This window comes from Hemicordylus capensis, chromosome 2 (assembly GCF_027244095.1).
Source record: "Hemicordylus capensis ecotype Gifberg chromosome 2, rHemCap1.1.pri, whole genome shotgun sequence".
Lineage (NCBI taxonomy): Eukaryota > Metazoa > Chordata > Lepidosauria > Squamata > Cordylidae > Hemicordylus > Hemicordylus capensis.
In genome coordinates, this window is record NC_069658.1 from 207,108,262 (window position 1) to 207,121,422 (window position 13,161).

The 13,161-nt window shown below is 60.3% G+C and overlaps 1 protein-coding gene across 6 annotated transcripts in view; it reads left to right on the top strand.

The window, feature by feature from the left end:
* MYO9B (myosin IXB) overlaps window positions 1–13,161 on the top strand; it is a 56,633-nt gene that overhangs the window by 42,872 nt on the left and 600 nt on the right. For 4 of the 6 annotated variants that reach the window (XM_053291705.1, XM_053291707.1, XM_053291709.1 and 1 more), the window contains 15 exons: window positions 159–295; window positions 822–1,012; window positions 4,773–4,871; window positions 5,017–5,193; window positions 5,526–5,567; window positions 5,718–5,829; window positions 6,299–6,372; window positions 7,427–7,619; window positions 7,727–7,855; window positions 8,001–8,106; window positions 8,696–8,827; window positions 9,446–9,569; window positions 11,577–11,624; window positions 12,264–12,403; window positions 12,953–13,080. In XM_053291705.1, the coding sequence (XP_053147680.1) occupies window positions 159–295; window positions 822–1,012; window positions 4,773–4,871; window positions 5,017–5,193; window positions 5,526–5,567; window positions 5,718–5,829; window positions 6,299–6,372; window positions 7,427–7,619; window positions 7,727–7,855; window positions 8,001–8,106; window positions 8,696–8,827; window positions 9,446–9,569; window positions 11,577–11,624; window positions 12,264–12,403; window positions 12,953–13,080 (1,832 nt within the window). Of the gene's footprint in view, window positions 1–158; window positions 296–821; window positions 1,013–4,772; window positions 4,872–5,016; window positions 5,194–5,525; window positions 5,568–5,717; window positions 5,830–6,298; window positions 6,373–7,426; window positions 7,620–7,726; window positions 7,856–8,000; window positions 8,107–8,695; window positions 8,828–9,135; window positions 9,207–9,445; window positions 9,570–11,576; window positions 11,625–12,263; window positions 12,404–12,952; window positions 13,081–13,161 lie in introns of those variants that run through there. The other 2 variants (XM_053291708.1, XR_008315356.1) reach the window with 2 other exon arrangements.

The window sequence follows — 13,161 nt, forward strand, 5'->3', positions numbered from 1 at the left end:
CGTGTCTGGCAGCTCCGTGGCCCTGCCCCCGGCCCTGTCTGCCCCCTGCCCTGGGCCAGACTGCCCTCTTCCGCTTGGCGGCTGTCCTTGAAGCAACCAGCTGCCGCTTCGGCCCAACAGCCCACGAATCCCCCTTCCCGCCCGCTTTCTCTCCTCAGATCTTCTTTCAGAAGTCCCTTGCGAAGACTGCTGGGCAAGAGACCGGAGAAGAAGAGCCTCAAGGAGAATGCCGATGCCACGGAGGAGGCAGAGCCCTCCCCCTTCTTAGCCTGCGTGCTCCCCATGGAGGCAGAAGGTGAGGCTAGGCAGAGGGGGGGCTGGCCGGGACAAGGAAGCCGGGGGTGTCCTAGTGCCTTGCAAGGGCACTTGACCACGTTGGGCTCCCATCAAGAGCCAAACGATCCCACTTAGAAGTAAATTGGCGTGTGCTACCAGTTGGCCCCGGTTTCGAGCTGGCTTCTCTGCCGCCAGCATTCCCACTCGAGGAAGCCCAATTTCTGCGCTGGGGCCCCCGAATCTTTAATTGCACACTCCTGACGGACTTTGAGGGAGCCCTTCAGAAAAGCCGTGTCAGAATGCTTTGACTCTTTCATTGAACTCGTCCGAAATCTTGTGAAACGTGCCGTCTGAGCATCTGCAAAGCTGTGTCCTTGCAAGGAGGCACATCTGTATGCCAAAGGCTTGCTCGATGCCGTGCGCGGGCTCCTCTGCCCTGCTGGCTGTCTTGCCTGGGCAAGGGGTACCCGGCAGGACATTGCGCCCCGGGCTGGCCAGCAGGAGCAGAGGCCACACGAGAGACCCTTCTTCCTGCTTTTCCCCAGCTCCTTCCGGGCCTCCGACTCTGCCCCCGGCAGAAGAATCCCGCGCCAAAGAGCCCGGCAAAGCCAAGCGGAACCGCACCATCAAGATCAGCAAAGCCAAGACGGCACCGGAGAAGTGGAGGGCCCCCTTCCTGCGGGAGATCGCCAACGCCAACGAGCTGAAGTACCTGGACGAATTCCTCCTGAACAAGGTGGGCCAGGGGCCGGGAGAGGACTCGCGTTCTCCCGGGGGGGGGGATCAGCAGCTCCCTCTGCCTCCGGCTGCGGCTTCTCCGTTTGTGAGCCCTTCTGGGACGCGGAAGCACCTGCGTCTTCCCCTCCCATCCCCCCAACCTGAGCCCCCTTGTAATCTTGTTTTTTTAAGTGACATATAAAGAATAGCAGTAGGTCATAGGAGTTAGGTGGCCTTTGGAGCCCTTATCTCTCCGCCAAGACTCGCTCACTGGGTTTTGTGCCAACTAGCATTTCGCACTGTTCTCATAAGAACAGCCCTGCTGGATCAGGCCCAGGAAGGCTCATCTAGTCCAGCATCCTGTTTCGCACAATAGCCCACCAGATGACACTGGAAGCCCACAGGCAGGAGTTGAAAGGGGCCTGCCCTCTCTCCCGCTGTGACTCCCCTGCAACTGGGACTCAGAGGCAGCCTATAGCCCTCAGACTAGTAGCCGTGGATAGACCTGCTCTCCTCCATGAAGTTATATCCAAAACCCTCTTCAAACCATCCAGGTGGTTGGCTGTCACCAACCACATCCTGTGGCAGAGAATTCCACAAATTGATGATGCGTTGTGTGAAAAAATACTTCCATTTGTTGGTCCTCAATTTCCTGGCAATCCATTTCATGGGATGATCCCTGGTTCTAGTGTGATGGGAGAGGGAGGAGAATTTCTCTCTATCCACTTTCCCCTCACCACGCATGATTTTATAGACCTCTCTCGTGTCTCCCTGCAGTTGTCTTTTTTTCTGAACTAAATAGCTCCAGGTGTTGTAGCCTTGCCTCATAAGGAAGGTGCTCCAGGCCCCTGATCATCTTGGTTGCCCTCTTCTGCACCTTCTCCAGTTCTACCATGTCCTTCTTTAGATGTGGTGACCAGAATGATATGCTGTACTCTAGGTGTGGCCGCACCATAGTTTTGTATAAGGGCGTTATAATATTAGCCGGTTTATATCCAATCCCTTTCCTGGAATTGGCCTTTTTCACAGCTGCCACACATTGAGTTGACACTTTCAACGAGCTGTCCACCACAACCCCAAGATCGCTCTCCTGGTCAGTCACCAACAGCTCAGATCCCATCAACGTATACTTGAAGTTGGGGATTTTCGTCCCAATATGCATCACTTGACACTTGCCAACATTGAACCGCATTTGCCATTTTATCACCCACTCACCCAGTTTGGAAAGTTCCTTTTGGAGCTCCTCACAATCCATTTTGGATTTCACTACCCAAAAGAGTTGGTGGTATCTGCAAATTTGGCCACCTCACTGCTTATAGGGATGTGCACAAAACCAGTTTGCCCGGTTCGTTTCGAATTTGAACCGGGTTCAAACTGGGAGAGGGTGATTCGGTTTTGGTTTTGCTTGAAACCCCCCACCCGGTTTGGTTCGAATTAGAACTGGTTCAAATCTCCCAAAGTGGGTGGGATGGTAGTTGGCACCCATGGGTGCCTACCACCCAACCCCCAAAGCAATCGGACACTCGTACGCATTTTTACAAATTTTTGAAATTCTTTTAAATTATTTTTCTCATAGGGTATAATGGGACTTGAACCAGCCCATTATCCCCTTTTGTGAAGCACCTAGGGGCACAAAAGTGGGGTGGGTGGTAGGCACCCAGGGGTGCCTACCACCCACTCAACCCCAAGGCAATCGGACACTCCTCCAATTACTGGTGAATTTTTAAAGTATTTTTGAATTCCTCATAGGGAATAATGAGGATTCCAGCAAATGTATAGCTTCACATTGGGGCGGGCGGGGGGGGGAGGGGTGGCCTAGAACGGAGTGTGGTGGTAGTGCCCAAAGTGGGCAAGGAAACTACCAGATTTATTCCAAAGAAATTGGGCAAAGGTCTGGTTTTTAAGTGATTTTTTAAGTTTACATGTCTTTAAGGTTTTTCTCCATAGGGAAAAATGGAGGTTTCAGCAGCCCCATAACTGCACTTGCGGGGTCCTGGCGTGGCCCAGAGTGAGTGCCGATATAGTGCACAGAGGGTGCCAACCATCCCCATGGGTTGCTAACCCATGGGGTACGGGGATTTGTTGTTTCCTGAGGTGTTCTGAGTGTTGATTCTCTGGTAGAATATGAGATTTTCAGTGACAAACCATGAATCCACTCTCATTTGCTACCAGAGAATCTACACAACAGGGGATAATGGGCTGGTTCGAGTCCCATTATAACCTATGAGAAAAATAATTAAAAATATTTCAGAAATTCATAAAAAATCGTAGGAGTGTCCCATTAGTTCGGGGTTTGGGTGTAAGTTGGCACCCATGGGTGCTCCACAATAGGGAATAATGGGCTGGTTTGAGTCCCATTATACCCTATGAGAATTTTTTTAAAAAAATCAAAAATTTGTAAAGAATCGTACAAGTGTCTGATTGCTTTTGGGGTTGGGTGGTAGGCACCCATGGGTGTCAACTCCCACCCCACTCACTTTGGGAGGTTTGAACCAGTTCAAACCAGTTCGACTCGAACCCCCCCGTTCGGTTTGAATTTGAACTGGCAGCTCGAACTTAATGGCTGGTTCGAATCGAACTCAAACCATCGAACTGAACTGGTTCAAATTTGAACCAGTTTGCACACCCCTAGCTGCTAACCCCTACTTCTAGATCATTTATGAATAAATTAAAAAGCACCAGTCCCAGTACAGAGCCCTGGGGGACCCCACCTTACTTCCCTCCATTGTGAAAACTCTCCATTTATACCTACCCTCTGTTTCCTGTCCTTCAACCAGTTAGCAATCCACACATGGACTTGTCCCCTTATCCCATGACCGCTAAGTTTACTCAAGACCCTTTGGTGGGGAACTTTGTCAGAAGCTTTTTTGGAAGTCCAGGTAGACGATGTCAACTGGATCACCTTGATCCACACACTTGTTGACCCTCTCAAAGAACTCCAAAAGGTTGGTGAGGCAAGATTTACCTTTGCGGAACCCATGCTGGTTCTCCCCCAACAGGGCCTGTTCTTCTAGGTGCTTTACAATTTTATCCTTGAGGATGTTTTCCATCAATTTGCCTGGAACAGACATTAAGCTAACTGGCCTGTGATTTCCCGGATCGCCCCTGGATCCCTTTTTGAAAATCGGTGTTACATTGGCTACTTTCCAGTCCTCCAGTACAGAGCCTGATTGCAGGGATAAGTTATATATTTTGGTAAGGCAGTCGGCAATTTCACATTTGAGTTCTTTAAGGATTCTTGGATGGATGCCATCCAATTTGCTAGACTTCAATTTTTTTCCAGACAGTTTAGAACATCATCTCTTGTCACTGCTGTCCGACTCAATTCTTTAGCTTCCATCCCTAAAAAGCCTGGTTCAGGTACAGGTATATGCTCAGTATCCTCTGCCATGAAGACAGATGCAAATAACTCATTTAGTTTCTCTGCAACCTCCATATCCTCCTTAATAATCCCTTTTACTCCCTCATTGTCTAATGGTCCAACCACCTCCCTGGCAGGTTTCCTGTGTCTGATATTTTTGTTATTCCCCTTGATGCTTTTAGCAAAATGTTCCTCAAACTCGCTTTTTGCCTCTCCCACCTCCCTTCATCCCCCCCATCTTTCCGCCCATGCCAAAATGGCTTCCAAAGAACCGAGTCGGCCCTTCCAGCTCAGCCCCGCCCGTTATTTGAGTAAAGTCTGGATCTGCCCAAACCACCTTTGTCCCGCCAAACCACAGGCAGCCCTAGGGGCCTGATCCACCCTGTGCTGGTGGCCAATCTGTGCTGCTGCTTTCCAGATCAACGATCTCCAATCCCAGAAGTCGGCTATCGAGTGCTTGTTCTTTGAAGCCACCGAGAAGTTCCGCGGGAACATCAAGACCATGTACTCCTCCCCGGTAAGTCCCTTGTGCAGGGCCTTTGGGCCAGAGGGGCCTTGTTGCTGCCCCCTGAGCCCCCTGCTGTGCACTCAGCGCCCCCCCCCCCCCGCCCACGAGACTCTTGCCTCTGACCACTTGCCCCATTTGCGCCGTCTGCCTGCAGAATGGTCAGATCCACGTGGGCTACCGGGACCTGATGGAGAACTACCAGCTGCTAGTGGTCAACCTGGCGAAGCAGAGGGAGGAGAAAGACGTGAAGCTGGTGCTCAACCTCTTCCAGGCCCTTCTGGACGAGTTTTCCCGGGGCTACGCCAAGAAGGAAGACTCCGAGCACCCCAAGGTCTGAGACACACACACACCCCGGCGGGGGGCGCGAAGGAATGTGGGGAAATCACCGCTCCTTGGGTTGGCCTGGGTGCTCCTCTCCCCACCGGCCTCTGCTCCTGGGCGAGGGGTCGGGGGCTGGAGCCGTCTGGCTTCCCTGCTCATCCCAGCCAGAGAGATCCAGAGCCCCACGGCTCAGAGGGGCTTCCCCGGCCCCCGCTGGTGTGGCAGCGGAAGGAGCCCGAGGCCAGTGGGGCAGGTCCCGGAGAGGCTCCGCCGAGGGCCCCCGGCCGAGCTGGGCTGGCCTTTCGGTGGGGAAGGGACTCCAACGGCTCCTTCTCCCCACAGCCAGGCAAGGCGCAGAAGAAGAAGCGGAAGCAGGAGCGGGTGGTGAGTAGCTGGGCGGACTCCCCCTGCGTGCTCTGTGGGGCCGGGGTGGCGTCTGCTGCTGGCCTCTGCCCCAGGAGGGGCCCCCCGGTGCCTGGGCTGCACAGCCCCCCGAGGAGCAGCCCCCTCATCCCCCCTCCCCCCCCCCGGCAGATCGAGGAGCTGAACGGACACGTCTTCGTGAGCTACCAGGTCAACATCCTGCAGTCCTGTGAGCAGTGCTGCTCCTACGTCTGGCCCATGGAGAAGGCCTGCCTCTGCCGCAGTGAGTGGGGCCCGGCAGGAGGGGGGGGCACAGCGGGGGGGTGTTTGCTCGGCGGACGCAGCGGGAGGGGAACTCCCCCCCCACACACACACCCCGGCTGGATCTGCCGACCTGCCTACAGGGGAGAGAAGCCCTGCGGGGCGGAGACTCCGCCCAGAGCGTCCCTCGGGGCAGGGGTCTGCTCCTCGGGGGGGGGAGGGAGGGAGGGCCGGCCCACTCCCCCGCCCCTGTCCCAGAAGCAGCCAGCGCTCTCCTTCCATGGGGCAGTCCACAATCCAGAGGTGTCGAAAGGAGGGCAGCCCCACGGCGAAGGGTTTTCCAAAGCAGGCGGGACCACCAGGCGTTGGCCTGATCCGTGGAGGAGACGGCACCGGTCCCTTGGGGTGGGGATGCGATTCCAGGGGGCAGATGCGCAGGAGGGCGGCGGCAGCCACGCGGGTCTCCCAACCTCCCTCTCTCTCTGCCCTAGTCTGCAAGCTGACTTGCCACAAGAGATGCCTGAGCCGAGTGCAGACGGGGTGCACCTCCTCAGCAGCCAGGAAGGTGAGCCGGGAGGGCCGGGCGGGCAGGCGTGGGGCCCAGGGCCGGGCCTGGCCTCCCGGAGGCGGCAGCCAGCCAGTGTCCAGCCAGACTCCCCTGTGCGTGGCGGCCTGCTCGTCTGTAGCTAGATGCTCCTGGCAGGGAGGTCCCAAGGGGAACAGCCCTGCTGGATCAGGCCCCACGAGGCCCATCCTCTGGGAAGCCCACAGGCAGCAGCGAGCAGGGGATGCAGGCACGTTGCCCCCCTGCAAATGGCGTGGAGAGGCATCTTGCCGTCTTGGAGGCATCCAGGCGGCTAGCCCTCCATCAGACCTGCCCTCCGTTAACTGGTCCACACCCCTTTCAAAGCCCTCCAGGCTGGGGGCTGTCACTAGTGTCCCCTCTCACAGGGATCCCCAGATGTAGTGGACGACATCACCTATAATCCCCAAGCAGCTGGGGATTCTGGGAGTTGTAGTCAACAACATCTGGGAATCCCTGTCAGAGGGGACAGTGGCTGCCACCACATCCCGTGGCAGAGAGTTCCACAGTGCGTTCATGGGTGGTGTGAAAAAGCACTCCCTTTTGTCAGTGCTCAGTTTCCTCCCCAGACGGAGAGGACGTTTGTGTGGCATGAACCGGGCCCCGGCCTAGCTGCCCCTGATGTGTTGCTTGGCTACGGAGAGAGAACTATCTTGTTTTGAGCCGGGCGTATCGAGCATTTCAGGCCATAAGCATCAAGCCAGGAGAGCCTGTCAGGGCTGCGTGGCTGTGGGGTGTGGGGGGAGTGGCTGCCAGTAAGTCAGCCGTGGGGAGACGGCGCTCCGGCATGTGAGCTGCGTGTCCCTCAGGACAGAGAGACGGAGCAGCAGTTCGGTCGTCTTCCGTGTCGGGGCCGGTTCAAAGCCACGTTTGCTTCGTTCTGGAGCGAACCCTCGGCCCGCGCGAGGAAGAGGCCTCCTCCGCCCCCACAGCAGCGGGCCCAACTCTTGGCCAGGGTGGGGGGGGGTGGCGAGGGGCCAGGGCACCCCAAGCGCCCGGGGTGACGCTGGGCCTCTTCTGGCGGCTGCTTCTGCAGGGCGACCAGGACCCCGAGCCCCGCCACTTCGGGCTGCCGGTCAGTGCCCTGACGGGCGAGAAGAACTCCGTCCCGCTCGTCATGGAGAAGCTGCTGGAATATGTGGAGATGCACGGCCTCTACACCGAGGGGATCTACCGCAAGTCTGGCTCGGCCAACCGCATGAGGGAGCTGAAGCAGTCGCTGCAGGCGGGTGAGGGCGGAAGCCGGGCTCTCCCAGCATGCATGGCTGCCCCCCCTCCCCTCGGCCCTCCGCCTGGGGGTGTGGGCTGACCGCTCGGCTGCCTCTCCTCTCCCCAGACCCAAATGCGGCCCGCCTGGAGAACTACCCCGTCCACACCATCACCGGCATCTTCAAGCAGTGGCTGCGGGAGCTGCCCGACCCCCTCATGACCTTTGCCCAGTACCACGACTTCCTCCGGGCAGTGGGTGAGTGAGTGTCCCGGGAGGGCGCGGAGGAAGCCCCGTCCCGCAGGCGGGTGTGTGGCCCCCACAGGGGCCCTTGCCGTGCGGGGGGGGGGAGGCAGGCGGTCTGCGTGCCCCTCCCTCACTCCCCCTCCCTCCGGCCCCCCAGAGCTCCCAGGGAAGCAAGAGCAGCTCTGCGCCATCTACAGCGTCCTGGAGCAGCTGCCCCGCGCCCACCACGACACCCTGGAGCGCCTCATTTTCCACCTCGTCAAGTAAGCGCCTCCTGGGGCTGGAACCCCACAATCGGGGCAAGGGGGGGCTGGATTGGCAGAGAGAGAGAGAGAGAGAGCGGCCTTTCGGATGGGGGACACTTTAGTCCCAAAGGCGCCTCTTGCAACGGTTAAGGGTGGAATTGTGGGTGGAGAAGCCACGAGAGCAGTTTTTGAAAGCAGAACAGAAAGCTGCTCTTGGGCGGTGGAACAAAATCGCTCGTCTCCAGGGCCCTCTCCAGGGCTTCCCCGAGGGCAGGCGTTGCCCCCCCACCCCTCTCCAGACAGAGGGCTTTCCGTTGCTTGCAGAGCGGAGAGCAGCTGGCCCTCTCCAGCCCCAGCACAACACCCCTCCAGTGGCTGTTGCTGGGCTCTCCCGGGTTGCTTCCTTTTAGAAGACTGCTGGCCCTTTGGGGACAGGGAGCTGGCTGGCTATCTCTCTACCTACCTACCTACCTGCCTGTCTCCTTCCTTCCTGTAAATCACTTGGGTGGAAAGGCGCTTTCGAAAGGTTGGCGGCAGGGGGAGGGGCAGGCCATGCAGCCGGGGGTCTCCCTTCCCCCACGCACCTCTCTCCTCCCCCCCCCCGCAGGGTGGCCCTGTTGGAGGAGGTCAACCGCATGTCGCCCAACGCGCTGGCCATCGTCTTTGCCCCCTGCCTCCTGCGCTGCCCGGACACCTCCGACCCCCTCACCAGCATGAAGGACGTCTCCAAAACCACCACGTGAGTTTGCCCAAGCCACTCCCGAGGGTCAGGCCTCTGCCCCTGACAGGGAAGGGGGGCAGCAGGGCAGGGCAGGGGCTGGCCCCTTGCTGGCGGGGGGAGCGAGGGGGGACGGGCTCTCCGGTGCTCCAGGGGGGAGAGGGGGTGGGTGGGTGTGTGTGCGCGCACGAGCGCTGCAAATGGGGGCAGACACCGCGGGGGCTACTTGGATGGCTTCCCCGAAGAGGCGGATGCTCCAGATCAGGGAGACCCAGGCCCCCTCCTGCCAAACGCCACGCCCCCCCCCCTGAAGCCACTTTGCCCCCCAGGAACTGACTGCTCCCCTCTGAGGGGCCGTGAGGCCAGGACCCTTCCCTGCTGGAGGAGGGAGGACGGACAGGTACTGCCCACAGAGCCGCAGCAGCATTTCATGAGTCCATGGAGCCATCCAGTGACATGACCCCCCCGCCCCGTAGTGTGACATGTGTGCAGTGGTGGTGTCCGTTGCCTCCCCGGCCCCACATCCTCCGTGCATGAGCCCCCTGCCCGCCCACACCCTCGCCTGCTCCCCTGGGTTGATCAGCGCCCTCCCCTCCCCTCCCCTCCCTCCCTCCCTCTCTCCTGCGCATGCGCACACAGGTGCGTGGAGATGATCATCAAGGAGCAGATGAGAAGGTACAAGCTCAAGATGGAGGAGATCTGCCAGCTGGAGGCCGCCGAGAGTCTGGCCTTCCGGCAGCTCTCGCTGCTTCGGCAGAACTCGGTGAGCTGGCGCGGCGGGGAGGGCTGGGGGGCTGGCAGATGCCTTGGCAGTGGGATGTGGGGCTGGGCCTTAATGACTCCCACCATGCTCCCATGGAGCGGGGGAGGCCAAGAGGCACCTTCTTTTTGCAGCATTGGGGCCTGGCTTAAAACCCCAAGGAGTGAAAACGGATGAGGGTCCCTGAACCTGTCCAAGCTGGATCTCCTTGCAGGCCCCACAGCCCCCCACAAGTGGCCAAGAGCGGGGTCAGAAACAGGCCTCGAAAGAGGCTCAAGGTCCGTCCTGGGGGGCACACACCCCCCCGGCAGCAGCAGCACAAGGAAGGGCCTTGGGGCAGAAGCGTCTGCCGGCCCAGAGCCGCCTTGGCACCTGGCGGGGGGGCGTGTGCTGGAGCCGGAGCTGGTGTGGCCTGGCCTGGCCTCAGAGTCGGCTTCCGGGGCGGTCCAGAAGGAAATGCCGCTGGGCGCCTTGAAGCCCCTGCGGGGCTGCAGTTCAGCCTTTGGCCGCTCCGGCTGGGGAGGGCCAGAAACACAAGGACCCCCATGTGGAGTCAACCATTGCCCACCCCCCCAAAAAAAGCATCTAACGGGGTGGAACATGGGAAGCTGCCCTAGACTGAGTCAGGCCCTTGGTCTAGCTAGCTCAGTGTTGTCTTCACAGACTGGCAGCAGCGGCTTCTCCAAGAGTCTCTCTCAGCCCTCTCTCGGAGATGCTGCCAGGGAACCTTTTTCTGGGACCCTTTTCCTGCTCTTCCCAGAGTGGCAGCTCCATGATCCCCCGAGGAGGGGAATCTCTTCCAGGGCTGCTCACACTTCTAGTCCCCCATTCAAAAGCAACCAGGGCGGACCCTGCTTCGCTAAGGGGACAAGCCATTACCACCCTGAGCCGTTTTGGAAGGGCCGTATACAAATCCAATCCGATCCATCAGTCAATGCTGGCTTGTTTGCTACCACCAGACCGGCCCTGCAAAGGTTGCCCATAATGAGGAGACCATAGACAGGACCGTGCCATAAACAAGCATCCTGACTCCGCTGGATCGGGCTCCTCCAGATCCACGTGTGGCCATAGGACAGAACCAGGTTCATAAAATGCATCCCGGAGTTAACTGTTTCCCACCTAAAAAGCAGCAAGTGAGGTCTCATGAGAGTGTCCGTTGGGCTACCTGCTTGAGAGAGCGGAGTCCAAGGAGGTCTTCAGTCGGCGGCCCGCCTGGGGGAGGAATGTGGGAAGAGAGCTGGTCTGCTGGTGGCAAGCACGACTTCTCCACTTAGCTAAGCAGGGTCTGCCCTGGGCGGCATTTTAATGGGAGACTAGGAGTGTGAGCACTGGAAGGTCTTCTCCTCAGGGGGTCGAGCCACTGCTCTGGGAAGAGCAGAAGCAGGTTCCCAATTCCCTCCCCGAAAGCGTCTCCAAGATGGGGCTGGGAGAGAAACTCCTGCCTGCAACCCTGGAGAAGCCGCTGCCAGTCTGTGCGGACAATACTGAGCGAGAGGGACCCAGGGTCTGACTCCGTAGATGGCCGCTGCCGATGTTCCTGTAATGTGGGTGGATATTGCCGTAGCCAGTTGGAAGGTGGAGGAAGACCTCGTCCCTCTGGTCGCCTTGGCCAAGCACCTCTTGACGCCTCCCTCGGCGCCAGTCCTTCCAAGGGTGGGCTCCTCTCCCTTCCTCGGCGGGGGGGGGGGGGCTGAGTGTCTGGCGGAGCCGCCTCCCAGAGCTGAAGGGGGAGATCATCTTGATTTGGAGGAACCACGCCCAGTGGAGGCGGGAGACTCCTTCGGGTCTGCTTCTAGCATCATATGGTGGAATCATTGGCCATCTCCACCACCTGGGCCTGCATGTGTGTTGCTCCCAGATGGCTCTGCTCTCCCTGACCGTCGCTCCCCCTTGGGGGGGGGGCCGCTTTGTGTGTCTGTGGGTGAGGCACGTTGCCGCGTGTGCTTCCGGGAGAGCCCGCAGGCGCCTCGTGAACGAACCGGCTCTCCGTCTCTCTCCCTCCCTCTCCAGCTGTGGCCCGTCAAACTGGGGTTTTCGTCTCCCCGCGAGGGAGCCCGGGTAGGTCTCAGGCCCGGTGCCTGGTCCCCGGTGCATGGGCAGTGACACCCCGCCCCGCCCTCGGCATGCACAGGCCCCCCCCCTTGGCTTGGTCATCGCCCGGGAGGGGCTGCAGCTCCCCCAGCCCCCTGCATGCTGTGGCTGCTCCACTCCTCGGGGCACAAGGCCTCTCGGGGGGGGGGGACTAGCCGGTGCTTCCCCCCCACCCCACCCCACCCCTGAGGTCCTGGCTGCGTCAATCTGCCTTGCCCTCGTCTTTCAAGCAGAGCATGCTGGTTGGCTTGGGCTTCGGCTTGGGGGCCAGCTTGCTCCTCTGCACGTGCTCAGAGGCCGCCTTTGGCATCACTTGCACTCACTCCTGGGTTCCAGCGCAGCCCTGGAGAGCGCAAAGACCGTGGGGGGAAGGGCTCCTCCTCCTCGGTGGCTCTGCTCGGCCCCGGTGGGCTCCCTTCACGCCCCCTGGCTCTGGGCCGCCTCCCCCTGGCCCGTGGGAGCGGGAAGCGGCACCGCGGGGGCTTTGCCACTCCTTGCAACATGCGCCGGGGGGGGGGGGAGGCGAGGGCTGGTGGCCCCAGGCGGGCGGGTGGCCGGCCCCTTGCGTGCCAGGCCAGACGCCGCATCTCCCTCTCTGCCTCGCAGACCACCAGCGCCCCCGGCCCCAGCGAGAAGGGCCCCCCCGCCCCCCCGCTGTGCTTCCTGCCCGAGGAGGAGCCCTTGGCGGCCAGCAGCCGGGAGAAGGAGCTGCTGATGGAGCACATCCAGTCCATCCAGGAGGAGAAGTGAGTGCCGGCCCAGCCCCCCCCCGCCCCTCGCCAAGTCCCTGCTCCCGGATCAGGCCCAAGGAGGCCCGTCCAGTCCAGCAGCCGGTTCTGCACAGTGGCGGCCCACCAGACGCCCCACCTTAAGCGTCACCCCCCCAACACACACCCCACTTTTTAAAGAACGGGAAGGGCCCCTTCTGGCGATGCAGCCCCCCTGATTCCGCTTCAGGGGTTGGGCAAACGTGTTAGGTGTGTAGGCAACTCCCAGGAAGAAGGAAGCGCTTGGGGTTTCAGGGCTGAGGGAAACCCCTCTCTGCAGAGCTGCTGCCTGCCAGAGCAGACCTCCTTGGTGGAGCTGGAGCCATCGCTGGGCTCTGCAAAAAGCAGCTCCCTGCCTCCCGTAGAGGAGGACAAGAGTCCAGGGGTGGAGCAGGGGTTTTGCGCCCGGAAGGTCCCCGTTGGTGTCCTCCCCACCTCTGAGGACGGGGTTGCGGGGAGCTCCCTGCCCGTCTGAGGGGCTGCCTGGCCTGGGCTGCTGCCACCTGCGTCCGCTTCCTTCCGCTGCAGGGAAGACATCACCTACCGGCTGCCGGAGCTGGACCAGCGCGGCTCTGACGAGGAGAACCTCGACTCGGAGACGTCAGCCAGCACGGAGAGCCTGTTGGAGGCGCGCGGGAGGCGCCCGGACCCCGAAGGTACGACGGGCGCGCACGCTGGCCCCTCCCCGCCCCGGCAGCCGCCGCCGCCGCCGCCGCGCTCTGACGGTCACTCTTCCC